General features: G+C 50.1%; 5 protein-coding genes across 5 annotated transcripts; 4 read left to right on the top strand and 1 right to left on the bottom strand.

Annotated features, from left to right (window-relative positions):
* The first annotated feature begins 1,076 nt into the window (after window positions 1–1,076).
* On the top strand, window positions 1,077–3,887 carry BO79DRAFT_182736 (vezatin family protein). The gene is made up of 5 exons (XM_025680244.1): window positions 1,077–1,430; window positions 1,492–1,691; window positions 1,752–2,233; window positions 2,289–2,740; window positions 2,792–3,887. The coding sequence occupies exons 1-5, from the start codon at window positions 1,382–1,384 to the stop codon at window positions 3,454–3,456; spliced, it is 1,848 nt and encodes a 615-aa protein (XP_025534384.1). The 5' UTR covers window positions 1,077–1,381; the 3' UTR covers window positions 3,457–3,887.
* Window positions 3,888–4,095: 208 nt separating this feature from the next.
* BO79DRAFT_291109 (nucleoside-diphosphate-sugar epimerase) lies at window positions 4,096–5,353 on the bottom strand (the record flags this gene model as incomplete). The annotated part of the gene is made up of 4 exons (XM_025688960.1): window positions 4,096–4,598; window positions 4,663–4,977; window positions 5,057–5,262; window positions 5,337–5,353. 4 exons carry the CDS (start codon window positions 5,351–5,353, stop codon window positions 4,096–4,098), a joined length of 1,041 nt encoding a protein of 346 aa, XP_025534383.1.
* An 875-nt stretch (window positions 5,354–6,228) lies between these two features.
* BO79DRAFT_182732 (proliferating cell nuclear antigen) lies at window positions 6,229–7,623 on the top strand. Its single transcript, XM_025680243.1, has 5 exons — window positions 6,229–6,415; window positions 6,470–6,510; window positions 6,577–7,006; window positions 7,063–7,349; window positions 7,406–7,623. Coding segments are annotated over exons 1-5 (777 nt in total). The 5' UTR covers window positions 6,229–6,414; the 3' UTR covers window positions 7,424–7,623.
* A 2,130-nt stretch (window positions 7,624–9,753) lies between these two features.
* Window positions 9,754–10,143, top strand: BO79DRAFT_277631 (uncharacterized protein; the record flags this gene model as incomplete). The annotated part of the gene is made up of 2 exons (XM_025687832.1): window positions 9,754–9,798; window positions 9,887–10,143. Coding segments are annotated over 2 exons (204 nt in total), but the record flags the coding sequence as incomplete, so codon positions are not given.
* An 821-nt stretch (window positions 10,144–10,964) lies between these two features.
* On the top strand, window positions 10,965–15,275 carry BO79DRAFT_277628 (ABC multidrug transporter; the record flags this gene model as incomplete). The annotated part of the gene is made up of 1 exon (XM_025687831.1): window positions 10,965–15,275. The coding sequence occupies one exon, from the start codon at window positions 10,965–10,967 to the stop codon at window positions 15,273–15,275; it is 4,311 nt and encodes a 1,436-aa protein (XP_025534380.1).
* Between the last annotated feature and the right edge of the window lie 463 nt (window positions 15,276–15,738).

Here is a 15,738-nt window from a genome sequence, read left to right as displayed (position 1 = left end):
GACGTAAAGCTGCATATAACTGCTTGCGCCACAGCGAAATTGCCCCCTGTATGCTGTAGGGTCCGACCAGGATCCTCATTAGGCACGGTGCATGTGCAGATGGCAAAGAGACATGGAAATTGAAAAGATATATGTGGCAATGTGCAGTAGACTGCAGTGAGAGACGAGTTTGCCGCCCCTGGCTTACCTTGTCATTTTCTCTCGAGATCCAGTGCCAGTCTGTAGTGATGATGAATAGGCGTGTCTGTCGTTAAAAAGTAATGAGCCACTTGAAACAACCTCAATGCAGCATCAATAAATCCTATGCCAATGTTTGAGTTCTTGGTATTAGCCATAAAGAGCCATGCTCCGAGGCTGCCTCAAATCCGAGCAACATGAAACAAGCCGTCTGAATGTGTACCCCGAGGGTAATCATGGTGACATCCGAGATCCCACGCGGGCTCCAACATATGCTCGATGCTGAAACCTCGGTCTGCCGTAGTTCACAAGACGTCAGTTCCACCCAAGTTTTGGTTGATGAGGGGAAAAGTCAAAGCACAGACTTGCGATCATCATCCCCTCGCAAACTAACTTGTGTGATCACCGTTTGAGTCCGTTGAGAAAGCCTGGGGTGTAACCCATCGCGAGCGCTCACTGGATGGAAAAAGAGATTAGCAGTGCCCTGTAGGAATAATCGGCCAGATCGAATCGAGCTGATTGATTCGCACAAGGGGGGGAAAAAAAGCCCACCGAAACGGTGGGGGGCGCCTATTCTTAGTTAGGGATTTCTGGTTTGCAGGTAAAGAAGAAAAAGGAAACGGACAAGGCCGGGCGGGCGTCGGAGCAGCGCCAGCTCCGATTCGAGCAGACAAAAGAGAAAGCGCAGGCAATCCAGTTCCCCAGACACACACATGGTCTGATCTTCAACGTGGCCGCTGCACAGGCACCTTCGTTCGGGCTTCCTCTTTGTTCCTCAACCCAGAGTGTCTCCATCTGCCAGGGGTAGATTGCTATGTATATCCTGCGCCGGCCTTAAACCCGCTTACTATAACTCCTCTTGCGTATCCACTCGCCCTCCCTTACAACCCGCCGCGCCTCGGATTTCAACAACTAGTCAACTTGCTTTAGCCTTTAGCTCGTCGCCCTTCTTCCCCCCCGTTCCCATTCGATACTACTAACTCGCTCCTCCACTTCATTGCCCTCTCCTTGAGTCGACTTTCTCACGCGCCCCATTAGACTGTCGCGGAGATGGGTTTGCGATAATTCGCAACTGAACGCGCTTGAATCTTACACCTGTCTCAACCCCATTGCTCGACCTTTCCCGCCTTGATCCTTGTTTCCCTCTCCTAGCCTTACAGCATCCTCCTCTCTCATCGCCACCATTACGGAATGTTCACTGGTCATGGAATCGCTCGTCTATGAGAACTCGCCTTTGGCGGACTACCTCCAGGGTGAGTTTATCCCGGTTCTTATGTTGGGGGAATTACAAAGTCTTATCTGGTCATACGTCAGGGGAAGGCGAACACGACCCAAACTGGCCTGTCAAGGAGACAGACCATAGTGATGATTTCTCCGACTCCACGGCTGCGGATTTTGCCCCACGAGGAGTTTCGAAGTTCCAGGAGCGTATTCGGAATAAACTACCCAAGCCCCTTGAACGGAAAGTCTCGCGACAGCGGGCAGCTCTGGGTCGACTCTATGATGTCTGCACGGTATGAACACCCCACCTATTGCCTTGGCTCCGGTCAATACTGACGAAGCTCTCTGCCCAGTCTGCTCTGAACTCCCGCGTTGGACGAAGCGACAACGAAAGATTCCTGGAACAGTTCGGCTATGTCATCGTTGCGTCTCAGCTGCTGAACGAACACTCTGCGCCCTCTTACACATCAGCTGCAGATGTGATGTCTACGGCTCTTCCAGCAGACCTTCCGTCTATCTCCACCACGTTTGGCATACAAGGTGCTGTTGTCACGGCCTCGACTTCTTTCTCCGTAGCTTGGTTGTTACATTGGAGCCGGTCTCGAACCTCGTCTGGTCTTAACCCTCGGAAAGTCGGAGTTTTGTTGGTTCTCGTGCCTGTAATTGGGGTTCTGTTTTATGCATTCGCCAAGCGACAGTGGCTTAAATATTTGCGTCATCAAGCTGTTGACGCAGCTGTGACTTTTATCAGCAACGCTCAAGGGTTCGACTCTGCCGCTTCCGCATCGGTTGTATTTATACAGGAGGTTGAGCTGGTCTCAAGAGGCTACCGCATGTAAGTTGCTCTGACTTCTAGCCTAGCTGACAAAGGTCACTAATCCATCGAGTAGAAGCACACCGTTGCCCCCAGTAAGCCGACTGGAAGATCAGACGCAAACGCGACGATGTCTGAGACTGCGGCGAACTGTGTCGGAGTCGTTCTATCTCATGCTAGGCCAGTACATCCGAGCACAACATACCCTACGCCCACTTACCGATGCCACCAACCTCGCCAAGTATTACGATATTTACGATATATCAGAGGAGGAGCTTATGGAGGCCCAGGCAGCATTCGATGAGCGAGCCACCGAAGATCAGTACTCTCTACGCGCCCTTCGCACACTTTTCGGAAGGCTTTACATCGTGAGAAAGAGCATCCTCTGTTGTCTTCTCGCGCTCGGCGCGGATGGCGGCGGGTCCGATATTGCTAGATGGACCACGGCAGTTGAGCAGATGCGGGACCTGGCCCATGTGACCGGCGAAAACATCCACAAGATGACCAACATCCTCAACGAGGACGATCGTAAGTACCACTCCTCAACAGAATCCACGCGAGAGCTAATCATCGTGCCAGGTGATGTCATCCCGCCTTCTCCGCTACCAACAGCTTCGCCCAACAAGGACAATCTTCGTGCACAATACCGAAATATCAATTCGCTCTCCCAGGGAATTCGTGCGCTTCACGCAAAGATGCATATCCTCAAGGAGGCATCTAGCTCTAATCTCGAGCGACCGGATGCTGGTGAATTCGAGGCGAGCCTCATGCCCCAGTATGAATCGATTGGAGCGGACATTAGAAGCCTTCTCCAGGAGTGGGAGTCGGGCAAATCCGCATTGATGAGTAGTTTGGAAAAACCCGCAAATCCGGAATTTTCGCGACCCTCGAGCTTTCTGAAAACACCCCTGTCACCCACACCCAGCCTTGGGGGCTCTACTGCAGTCGAGGGCAGCCCTGCAGACGCCCTTCGAGCGTTGACTGGCGAAAACACAGATCCCAGCATCGTTCATACACTAGATGATGAGGAGGAAATTTTTGAAGCTGTAGCTCTTCCGGCTCGGAACAAGAGGATGTCATTAACCCGAGAAGAACGAATTGCGCGAGTCAAGGAAGATAGAGCACGACAAGCAGCCGCTCGGGAGCGCACTGATGCCAATACAAACATGCTCAAGGAGCTAGAAATGGTAATCAAGCAACGACCTCGTACCACGATAGCTGCGAAACGTGTCACAAGCATCTGATTCCGCCATCATTCGACGGCATTCCTCCAACCCTATCCCTCTACCGCCACCTCGATACCCGAATTCCTTTTCCCTTTCTCCTCCCCGCATATTATTATCACCTAAGCTTTACTCTACCTCGAGCTGGAAGCCGACTCTTCCTAGCAACCTTTGCAGATTGATACCCAGAAATGTATAGAGCGGACCGGTGTCAGCGGCGTTAAGGCAGTTTTGCATTCTATCTCAGCCCGGTTACTTATTATTACCTCTTTCCCCTGGCGGACACCCTTGGGCCTTACAATCGTTGATACTGTATATCATGTACTTTTTTCTTGACTCGTCCGTTCGTCTTCCTGTATACTCACTATGCTTGCCGAAGCAATGCTGGCGGCTTTCGCTTGATCTCGTTTGTTCTGTATCATCAGCCTTGTGTACATATCCTACATTCTAGCGTAATTATTGGTATTGAGACAGTATTCAATTATGTCTGAAGAATGATGTCTTGCTCCGTTTTTTAGGTGTATTTGATGGTATAGATTGTGTGATTTGCGTAGTACTACTGAAGGAACCTCAATCTTCGGTTACTATGGCCCGACTGTAAGTCGGCCAATTCTTTGCAATTCACTTGTATCAATTCATCACCAACATCTTAACAGAGCCTCATGCACTGCTTTCCGCCTCCTGCAGACGGCGATATTCCCCTTTCACGATATCCCGAAGCTCGGATTCCAGCGATGGCGCAGACGGCTGCCACCCCAGCAATTGACGAGCACGACTGGCCAGACACCGTACATTTAGCCCCCAACTAGCAGCCTCATAGCCTGCCCATTTCCGAGCGTCCTCGAAGCCAAAAGCCTCCTCTTCGGCGCTTGGGATGAATCCCTCCGCTACACAGATTTGTCCAATTGAACGAGCCAGCTCACCCCAGCAATGCTCCCCATTCTCACTGAGGTAGTATGCCTCCGGACCCCAAAGCCCATCATCTTGCTTCGAAAGGGCCTTTTCGAAAAGAATGACATATAAACTAGTTAGATCATGAATGTGAATATCCGTCGCGAATGAGAGGCCCCGGCCGATGATGGGAACTTTCTGGCGTTGGATGGTCAGTTTGGCTAGCTCGTATATCTGTCTGCTGCGTTGGGAGCAGGGTCCTCGGCCATGACCTAAGACGTAGCATTCAATCAGTAAGTTCCATGTTCTTATGGGTTGATGTCTATTGAAGTCTACCGTAAACAGTAACCGGGGATACGATAGCAGTCTTCAGGACTCCCGGACGCACCGATCCAGCCTCCAACACCGCTTTATCCACATCCCGGTGGAACGCATGGTCAGGGAAATTGACAATCTCCTGTATATCTTGCACATCATCATAGATCTTCTCGCCTTTCTCCCCATATACCTTGTTCTCAGTGTCTGAGAACGAGAAAATCCCAGCACCACTGGTATGTAACCAATAGACAGGGCGTTCTTCGGTGTGCCCTTCTAAAGCACCCTGAGCTATTGCCTTAGCTGCTCCGAGGTGGTCAGCAGCATCAGCTGTGTCTTTAAGGCCGGTGATATTAGCGGGTACTCTTCCCCTATGATGGATAATATGTGACAATGAATGGATGTGTCTACTAACGGATGATGATATCAGCCCTAGCACTTTCTGCTACCAGCGTCTCTGAATCATCGAGACCGCCGTGTATAATTTCGACAGTAGGATATTGTGCCTTGATCTTCTGCCCATTATCGCGGCTTCGGACCAGTAAGCGATAGTGCAGGTCTGGGTACTTGGATACAAGTACCGATAGAAGGTCGCCGCCGATGTAGCCGCTGGCTCCTGTTCTGTGGCTTGTGTGAGCTTCTTCTGTTGCACGTATTCTACCAAAGTGCTTTTGGTGTTTAGATGAGCGACTGACATGAATACTGTGGTCATATTTAGACTAGGTTTGCGTTGGAATGTTACTCCACTGTTACTATAAGAAGGAGAAATTGGATCGTTCGGACAAGTTAACAGCTGATCCTGATCTTTATATAGACTCTATAGCTCAGTAATTTGTGATGTATGTACTATTACCCTCTGGGTTGTTCGAATGCCTGTCATCATCTCCATACTGATTGCATTTGTAATCCAGCCATTACCGCGGAAGAGGACTGTCATAAGGAATCCATATTCCGCTTTTCTCCACCTGTCCCTCACTCAAGACCAATTGAATATCCATATATCAACTACTCCCCTGCAGTTCCCTGGTCATATTGCAGGGCTAGTAATATATAGCATGATCCTAGTAGTTGTGACGTGATGCATTGCTGAGTTATCCTCGTGACTAAGTGAATTATTATAACTTTTAGCGACTACAAGTATTAATAGTGTGTTAGGTGGTCAGTCCTACGCCTATATCATTCTCATTGAGACCTCAAAACTGTTAAGCATCGTTCTCTGATCAATAATACTCAAGGCCTGCAGACTGTGCACGATAATAGCGTGGTATGCTTGGATGAACAATGCACGCACTGTTTCAGTACTGCCTGCCTTGCAGAAAGCATACTATACCACCCTGTAGGCCTCTGGCTACAAAGAAATAACTTCCTATACTCCATATAGAGATGTTTCAGTTGCAGAATTTGTCATCAGTGGTAGTGACGCTTCTTTGTGACGGGTGCGGTATAGCCCAGCCTCAGGCAGCAGCAGACTAACCCCAAAGGGTGATATCAGCCTAAGGAATGACGCGACTGGGACGCGTGCCTCCCCACTAATGAAACCCTCGAACGCGAATTCGCTGCACTTTCAGGTCCCTCAATAAATTCACCCCAACCTGAAAGACACGCCGCTATCCTTCCTACGCACTCAATTCCTTCTGTCAGTTCTTTACGACTTTCATTCTTCACGATCCTGCTTTCACCTGCTAATCATTACCTACTTATCTCAGCCTCTCCTCATCTTCCTCTTCTCCTTCTCATTAGCTTCTCACTGTACTCACATACCATCACATCAAAAGTGAGCGTCACAAGCTTCAACTGGTTCAAGATTGTATGCTAACAACTATTTCAGTGCTTGAAGCTCGCCTAGAACAAGCCAGTCTCCTGAAGCGCGTGAGTAGCTCTCGATCATCTACTGTTGCGTGCCATTGCTTGATTACTGACATTCGGTTTCTTCAGGTCGTCGACGCCATCAAGGACCTGGTCCAAGACTGCAACTTCGACTGCAATGACTCCGGTATCTCACTTCAGGCCATGGACAACTCCCATGTCGCTCTCGTCTCCATGATGCTCAAGGCCGAGGGATTCTCCCCCTACCGTTGCGACCGTAACATTGCCCTCGGTATCAACCTGGTCTCCCTGACCAAGGTCCTGCGTGCCGCCCAAAACGAAGACATCCTCACTCTCAAGGCTGAGGACTCTCCCGATGCCGTCAACCTGATGTTCGAGAGTGCCGAGACGGATAGGCTTAGCGAGTATGATATCAAGTTGATGGACATTGACCAGGAGCACCTGGCCATCCCGGAGACAGAGTACGCTGCTACAGTAGAGATGCCGGCAGCAGAGTTCCAGCGTATCTGCAGGGATCTGAATGCTCTCTCTGAGTCCGGTATGTTGTTCTTTCCATTGGCAATGGGTTTGATTCGCGACTAATTCCTCTCCCAGTTGTCATTGAGGCCACGAAGGAGGGTGTCAAGTTCTCCTGCCAGGGTGACATTGGCAGTGGCTCCGTCACCGTCCGTCAGCACACCAACGTCGAGAACCCCGCACAGAACGTCTCCATCTCCCTCACCGAACCCGTCGCCCTCACTTTCTCCCTCAAGTACCTCGTCAACTTCTGCAAGGCTACCAACCTGTCGAACAAGGTTACCCTGTGCCTGTCGCAGGAGGTGCCGCTCCTCGTTGAGTATGGCCTTGGTAGCGGTCATCTGAGATTCTACCTGGCTCCTAAGGTACGATGACTTCTCGTTCAATTTTATTGAGAGTTATACTGACTTATAATGTCTAGATTGGCGATGAGGAGTAAGTGGACATACATGCGAGATCATAATGACGAGTGGGAGCAACATGGAGGCAACGATTTCTCTTTCTTTTCTTTTCAACTTCTAATGTTCGGAAAATATCCTGAATGTGTTCGGGGGCCTGTGTTCATTTTTGTTTCTATAATATCCAGCTAGATGCTAAGCGACCAACGTGTTCAAAGTCCAATTGGTTACGATAATTCTGTCCAGTCTCTCTACATGTCTTATATGAAGTACGAAGCAGTGGATTTGTGCAATGAAGCTGCATTCTCAACAGACGTATATAACTATCCTGCAATAGCAGCTTAGAACAGATGCCCATAACACATCTCTTCCTCCTCAACCATACAGTATATTCCCAACCCCCCTAGGCCATCAAGAACCTAAAAAAGGGACCCATACAGGTCCCCAAACCCAACAATTAGCCGGGGGAATAACAAAGTCCTTTCCAGTTCTCTAACCGCGAAGACACAAGAATTCATAAAGATAGGGAATCCAACTAACCTCAGAAAAAAAAGAAGTGAAGCGCCACCCCCACCAGAATAATCGGAATCGAATGATACCAATCCCATCCTCCCCCTCTAACCCACCCCCATAAAGGTGGTGAGCAGCGAGGGGGGAACAGGAAACGGCATGCTGCGTATTGCACTAAAGTGTCGCACACCCGGTCAAAAGATGCCGAGTGCACACACAATCTTCGCAACGACTCTCCCATGGGGAAAAAGAGAAAAGGAAAAGAAATGCAAGAGCGAACCCTTACATCCCTTCGCCTTCCTCCCCCCGATGTTTCTGATGCCAATTGCAGGTGTGTGCAAGGATGTCACACCAGGCCCTTGAGGGCAGTACCGGCCATTTGGAAAATGAAATCATTTTCCAAATGGCGGGTGCATAGGGTGAAGATTCCTCCGAATTTCTCATTTGCAAGGGGGTTTCGGGTGATTTCCCCCGGAAGGGGAAATCAGAGCCGAGGACAGGAAGACCTGGAGGTCTTTCTGTCGTGTGTAGCAAAGAAACGCAGCATTGGTGGGGATGGCGCTTGGGGGAGAAGAAGAGAAGGTGAGTCAAGCTTAGCTGTCGTGGGTTTTTTTATGGTGCGATGTGCTGGTGGTGGGCTTGACCGCTTACTGGATTGGGTGGGCTGGGGGAGTACGGGGAGGTGTGTTTGTTTGTTTTGTTTGTTTGTCATATCGAGGTGGATGGAACTGTTTCTACAGTACGGAGTACATTTGACTTTCTTGTGAATTCATCTGGGACTTCAAAAGATTAGGCATGCCTTTTACTTAGTGGTTGGTATTGCTTATTTTTGTACGATACACCTTCTGGAATATTTCCGGCGTTGCGGTTGCCTTGGCTGCATCTGTCTACATGGCTAACCTGTCGGAAAGAGCTGTCAGGATTTCTTGTCTACCATAAATCCCACAACGCTGATTTAACTTGCGTATCATGTCGGGCTCTGGTCCTGCTCTGAACTTTGAAACCCACCTTTGTGTCACCGTGGTGCTGTGAAGCAGCTACTCAATCTCAGAGCCCTTCGGCGCCGGCCATTCTGCACAAAGCCTTATACACCTGAACGATTCATAGATACTTCCTTTTCTTCTACTCCTTACTGAGACATTTTAGAACCAAGCGACGGCCCTACTGCATTATTTCTATGCGTGTCAGGTCACGATCATAGCCGCGTTCAGTAAAGCTTGCGATGCTAATCTCTAGCATGGCTCGGAATCACCCCACCAAGCTGGAAAGCCCTGTGTTGCGGGCCCAGTGCATACGCTGCCTGCTGCCTGAGATCTGCGATGTGATGTCTGGGAGATGCTAAGCTCCAGTAACAAGCAACAGATACAGCAACGCTACATGTGCGAAGGCCCACATGTTCGAGTTCGCCACGTCCAACTTTGCTGTCTACCAAGACACGCTATGGTCTCAAGACATCCTCGAGGCCAAAGAGTCTTCAAGTTGATAACATTGTTTACTCTAGATAACTTCGGTCGCGGTATGAGCCGTAACATTCCTTTGATGGCTGTAATCCTTACTCCATGCGAACGTCATGAGCAGGGGAGTTCGTTCCTCGCCTCCAGCCACCTCCAATAAGCGTTACGAGAAGATAAGCAACTATTTTCTGGCATACTAGTTGGCTGCACAGGGAACAAATGCTATTGATTCTTTGTTTCAGAAGAAGAGACATCATCATACTTTGATTGCTACAGATTACGGAGTAGACACGTCACAATCGCCCGGAAGCAATTCACGGAACAAGCAACAACATGCAGTAAGGAGAGTTGGAGATCGAACAAAGGAGATAATTTACGGAGTCTCCGTACACAGTGCAGCCTTCTGAAATGTAAGCTTCACCGCAAGGTGCTTGTTACTCAGTTTCTTATGCGTGGGCCGGCAATCCAGATCCACGATGGTCCGTATCCACACTGAAGTGCTAGCATGGTTGCCCTTCAGATTTCCCGGCGAACCCAGAGCCACGGAGTATCTTTGGTGCTGAGTTTGAGCCCAAATGGATACCAGATCCGGGATTGATAGTTGATCACCGGCGCGTCGGAGGGCCGATCAGCCGTGACCGAGTCGGTGGTTTGGGCGTCGCGTCCCGTCAATATTTCCCTTCCCTGCTCTCATTATAGTAGGCCATAGAACAAGTTCCGGGATAGGGCATTTATAGGAAGTCGCAGGTTGACGTGTTTTATGGCTGGGTTGCTTTTGCTGGCCCCTTCCATCAGTCACGTAACTCCGCCCGAGCAGGCAAAACAGGCGAGTAGCAGTTTTTCCGGACCCTCCTTCAATGACTGTTTGGCCTAACGGAGTAAACCTACAGCCGCTTCATGCATTCTCGACGGGATCATCACCTCCATCTTCCGGCTAGGTCTTTCTTAAGGTCCAACGCTGAGATTCAGTGTCCAGCTCCACACAAATGCAGCTACGTACGTGCCACAAGTCTCCGTCGACAGCCTCGCCACATACAGTCCAGCAACGACACACATTAAGATGCTAAGAACAATGGCATTTTGAATTCAGCCAGTCAGAATCGTCAATGACAAGGCTGAAGGTAGTCCACCCGGTGTGGCCTGAAGCGATCGACTATGTGTAATAATAGCGCTGATCAATCCACGCTCTAGTTGGGGCTTATTGTTGCGCTAGCTGCTGCAGGCCGCAGTTAGGGCCGCCTAGATCATGCATCCCAAAGGAGCAGGCCGCCCGGCCGTGCTTGACGGAATAGACATGGCTGATGGCTGAAATAATTCTAGAAACAAGGCATAAGTGTGCACTAATGCGGATGAAGGGAGTGAGATCTAATTTATTATCGAAAAATGGCTGGACACGAAGCGGGGCGATCGCTTCCTAACATTAACACTCGAAATTGGCCCTTCTATAGTTTGCCCTGTGGGCTTTATTGATTAGGTGTATCCCATACATACGGGACCTTCTGTTCAACCCTTATCTCTGGCGGAATTCCGCCTCTCCCTCGTTGCCAGATTTCCTCTCGCTTGGTGACCTGAAGGCTCTCGGAACGGGTCTATCTAGGAACTCTCATTGACTGGCACCATGGACGAAAAGGACGCCAGCGCTCACGACCCGTATCCATCGGATAAGGAGCAGACCCCATCGTCGGACGAGGAGGAGCAAGAGCTTCACAATCTGACACGAATCGCCTCTACCAGAACTGGTCGAAGGATTTCCCAAGCTGCTACGATCATTGAAAAGGATGACCCCCGTTTGGATCCCGCCAATCCGGCGTTCGATCAACGTCTCTGGGCAAAACTCGTCCTAACGGCCCTGAACCAGTCAGGCATTGTACAGCAGACGCAGGGTGTCGTTTTTTCTAATCTTTGCGTGTCTGGATCAGGCTCAGCATTACAGATCCAGAAGACTATTGCTACGCAGTTGGCAGCTCCCTTCCGCGCTGCCGCACATGCGCTTTCAAGACGAGCGTCCCCTCCACCAAGGCAGATTCTCCACAGCTTCGATGGCTTCCTCCAAAGTGGAGAGCTCCTGCTCGTTCTCGGTCGCCCTGGAAGTGGATGTACAACATTCCTGAAAACCCTTTGTGGCCACCTGGGTGGTCTGACGCTCGAACCTCAGAGTACCATTCATTACCAAGGCATCGAATATGAGGATATGATCAAGCACCACCGTGGAGAGGTGGCTTACAACAAGGAAGTCGATCAACACTTTCCACACCTTACCGTTGGTCAAACGCTTTCATTCGCAGCGCATGCGCGGACCCCCCAGAAACGAATTGAAGGCTTGACACGCTCCGAATATGTTGAAACCCTCACTCAGGTTGTCTTGGCTGTGTTTGGCCTCTCACATACCTATCACACCAAGGTAGGGGACAATTTTGTGCGAGGAGTTAGCGGTGGTGAGAGGAAGAGGGTCAGTATCGCCGAGATGTTCGTCTCAAGGTGTCGTATCGGAGCTTGGGATAACAGCACACGAGGGCTCGATGCGTCGTCTGCTCTAAAATTTGTCAGGGCATTACGTCTTTCTGCCGACATGGGTCGATCGTGTCATGCTATCGCTGCATATCAAGCTTCTCAGTCGATGTACGATCTCGTCGACAAAGTCGTCGTCCTCTACGAAGGTCGCCAGATCTACTTCGGTCGCCGCGATCGTGCAGTACGTTACTTCGAGGAAATGGGCTGGGAATTACCAGATCGCCAAGTCAGCGGCGACTTTCTGACTTCAGTTACCAACCCAGGCGAACGAAAGGCCCGTCCTGACATGGTCGACAAAGTACCACGCACGGCGAAGGAGTTCGAGGAATATTGGAAGCGTAGCCCCGAGTATCAGGAGCTCTGCGGTCAGATAGAGGAGTATCAACGCGCTCATCCACCGGATTCAGACGAGGCCAAAGCATTCAAGGCCAATCATGAACAGCAGCAGGCCCGCCATACTCGGCCACGCAGCCCATATCTCCTCTCTGTTCCGATGCAAGTCCGCCTCTGCCTGCGCCGGGCTTTTCAGCGACTACGGAACGACCTACCGACCGTAATCGTTACGGTAGTGACACAACCCATTCTCGCATTGGTGATCGGTTCTATTTTTTTCAATTCTGCGCCCACCACTGCCACATTTTTCCAGAAAGGGGCTGTGCTATACTTCGCTGTGCTTTTCAATGCCTTGATCGCCCTCAATGAGATTATTCAGCTATATAGCCAGCGGCCAATTGCTGTGAAGCAAGCGGGTTATGCGTTTGTGCATCCTTTCGCTGAGGCCTTGGCCAGTTGGATCATGGATCTGCCTATCAAATTCACACGGGGTACTCTCTTTTGTGTGATTCTTTATCTGATGTCCAACCTTCGACGAGAACCATCGCAGTTCTTCATTTGCTACATGTTTCTGTTGACTTCTGTCTTGACGATGTCCGGGATTTTCCGTAGCTTAGCTGCGGCTACAAGGACAAGCGCGCAGGCAATGGCGATGGCTGGTGTTTGTATCTTATGCATTGTGGTATACACTGGCTTCGTCTTGCCACAACCATACATGCACCCGTGGCTTTCATGGATCCGCTGGGTTAACCCGATCTACTATGTGTATGAGGCCATCTTAGCGAATGAGTTCCATGGCAGGAACTTTGAATGTGCATCGGTGATCCCAAGCTATGCTGTTGGCTCATCCTTCATCTGTTCAACCGTGGGTGCCGTTGCAGGAGAGCGGTTCGTCTCCGGGGACGCTTATGTGGAGCAGAGTTACCAATACTACTACAGCCATGTTTGGCGGAATTACGGTATTCTCGTCGCCTACCTGGTATTATTCACCGGCCTCTATTTGTTTCTTTCCGAGTACAATTCGGGTGAGACATCCAAAGCAGAAACCCTGGTTTTCCGGTCTGGTCATGTTCCACAATATCTGCTATCCTCCGATGGGATCGAAGATGGAGAAGCGCCCCCAGACAAGCCCGAAGTGCGGGACCAAGTGGATGCTATTAACCTTCCTCGGCAAACAGATATCCTCTCGTGGAAGGGCCTCAATTATGATATACCCGTCAAAGATGGTACCCGGCGACTTCTCGATAACGTGAATGGATGGGTTAAGCCAGGCACTTTGACCGCGCTGATGGGGGTTTCCGGGGCCGGAAAAACTACACTTTTGGATGTCCTCGCCCAGAGGGTATCTATCGGCGTTGTTACCGGCGATGTTTTAGTGAACGGAAGAGCTTTGAAGGCCAATTTTCCACGAGAAACCGGGTATGTTCAACAGCAGGATCTTCATATGGAGACAACTACGGTACGCGAGGCCCTCCGCTTCAGTGCCATGCTCCGTCAGCCCGCATCAGTATCTGAAAAGGAGAAGTACGAATATGTCGAAGAGGTCATCAAGGTTCTACGCATGCAAGACTTTGCGGAGGCTGTTGTGGGCTCTCTGGGAGAGGGCTTGAACGTGGAGCAGAGAAAGTTGCTGAGTATTGGTGTTGAACTTGCTGCGAAACCGACATTGTTAATATTCCTCGACGAGCCAACCAGCGGTCTAGACTCACAGAGTTCCTGGACAATCTGCGCACTCCTGAGAAGGCTTGCCGATCACGGCCAGGCAGTCCTTGCCACCATCCACCAACCGAGTGCCCTGCTGTTCCAGACCTTCGATCGCTTGTTGTTCCTAGCTAAAGGAGGCAAAACTGTCTACTTTGGTGATATTGGAGACCAATCCCACGTACTTTTGGAATACTTTGAGCGCTGTGGTGCTAGGCCCTGCGGGGACATGGAAAATCCGGCGGAGTACATTCTTGAGATCGTCGCGGGGGAAGCATCGGAAGGCATTGACTGGGTTCAGAGATGGAACGATAGCCCTGAGCGCAAGGAGGTCCTCGCAGAGCTCGAACGTCTTCAGGATCCGCAACAACAGCCCGAGCCACGAGCCCGGGATGGCGATAGCAGTAATATGGAATTTGCTATGCCTTTCACCAGCCAACTCTACCACGTCATGAAGCGTGCGTTTCAGCAATACTACCGCCAACCGGAATATGTGTTTTCAAAGTACTCGTTGGGTATAGCGTGTGGATTGTTCATCGGTTTCTCCTTTTATAAAGCGAACAACACCGAACAGGGTTTCCAGTGTGCTCTCTTCAGTGTCTTCCTCCTAGCCACGGTTTTCACTACCCTCGTCAACCAGATCACGCCCAGATTCGTTGCGCAGCGGGCGCTATATGAAGTCCGGGAGCGGCCATCCAGGGTCTACTCGTGGAAAGTATTCATTCTCTCAAACGTCTTCGTCGAAATCCCCTACCACTTTGTTCTGGGAGTTTGTGTTTGGGCATCGTTTTACTGGGCTGTGATGGGCACGGGTCAAGATGCCGAGCGACACGTCCTTGCCCTTCTCTACATCGTCCAATTCTATCTGTATGTGGCCAGTATGGCTCACTTCGTGATAGCCGCGATCCCCCAGGCACCGGTTGCAGGCATATTGGCCGTTCTCATGTTCGCATTTGCGTTCATCTTCAATGGTATGCTGCAACCACCCGGAGACCTACCCGGATTCTGGATTTTCATGTACCGTGTCTCCCCTTTCACGTACTACACGGCCGGAGTCGGCAGTTCAATCCTCCATGGTCGCCCAGTGGAGTGCAGTACTTCCGAACTCAGTGTTTTCGACCCTCCATCCAACTACACCTGTGGACAATACATGCAGAAGTATGTCGAAGCCGCCGGAGGCCAGGTGTACAATCCAAACGCCACCTCTGCCTGCGAGTACTGCTCCATGACTATAGCTGATGAGTATCTTGCTCTTCGCTGGGTCTACTGGAAAGACCGCTGGCGCGACTACGGAATTTTCTGGTGCTATTTCGTATTCAACATTGCCGGCGCCGTCATGTTGTACTATGTCTTCCGAGTGAAGAAGTGGGGAAAGGGGAAATAAAATAACCAACCGACATTCTTTTTCGACTATATCGACTGATTGGTCTATATATACATTCACTGCTTTATGCATATAGCTGGTTTCGGTTCTTACTACTACTTCTACCTGTTAATACTCGGTTTTTTTTTTATACATATATTTCTGCTGCTCGAGCGAATCTGTTGATAACCACATCGCCTGCTATATAGTTGGATCAATCATATGAGCGACTTTTCTCCTTTTTAATGCAATCTCTGTAATGATCTACTATCTAATTCGGAACAGAATTAAGTAGTAGTAACGAGGAAGTAGTTTCCGGGTATACCTCGCGTCCTACGCACCCAGCCAGGATACCAAGTCCCTTACTCCCTCACCCCCTCTATTCATCCCATAATACCAACTCCTAACCCTTCAGCTACCGACATACCTCCTCATTACCCATCCAAAAAAAAAAAAAAAAAAAAAAAAAAAAAAAAAAAAAAAA

Source organism: Aspergillus costaricaensis, assembly GCF_003184835.1.
Source record: "Aspergillus costaricaensis CBS 115574 unplaced genomic scaffold BO79scaffold_53, whole genome shotgun sequence".
NCBI classification, from domain to species: Eukaryota; Fungi; Ascomycota; class Eurotiomycetes; order Eurotiales; family Aspergillaceae; genus Aspergillus; species Aspergillus costaricensis.
This window is presented reverse-complemented; position numbering and strand designations above follow the sequence as displayed.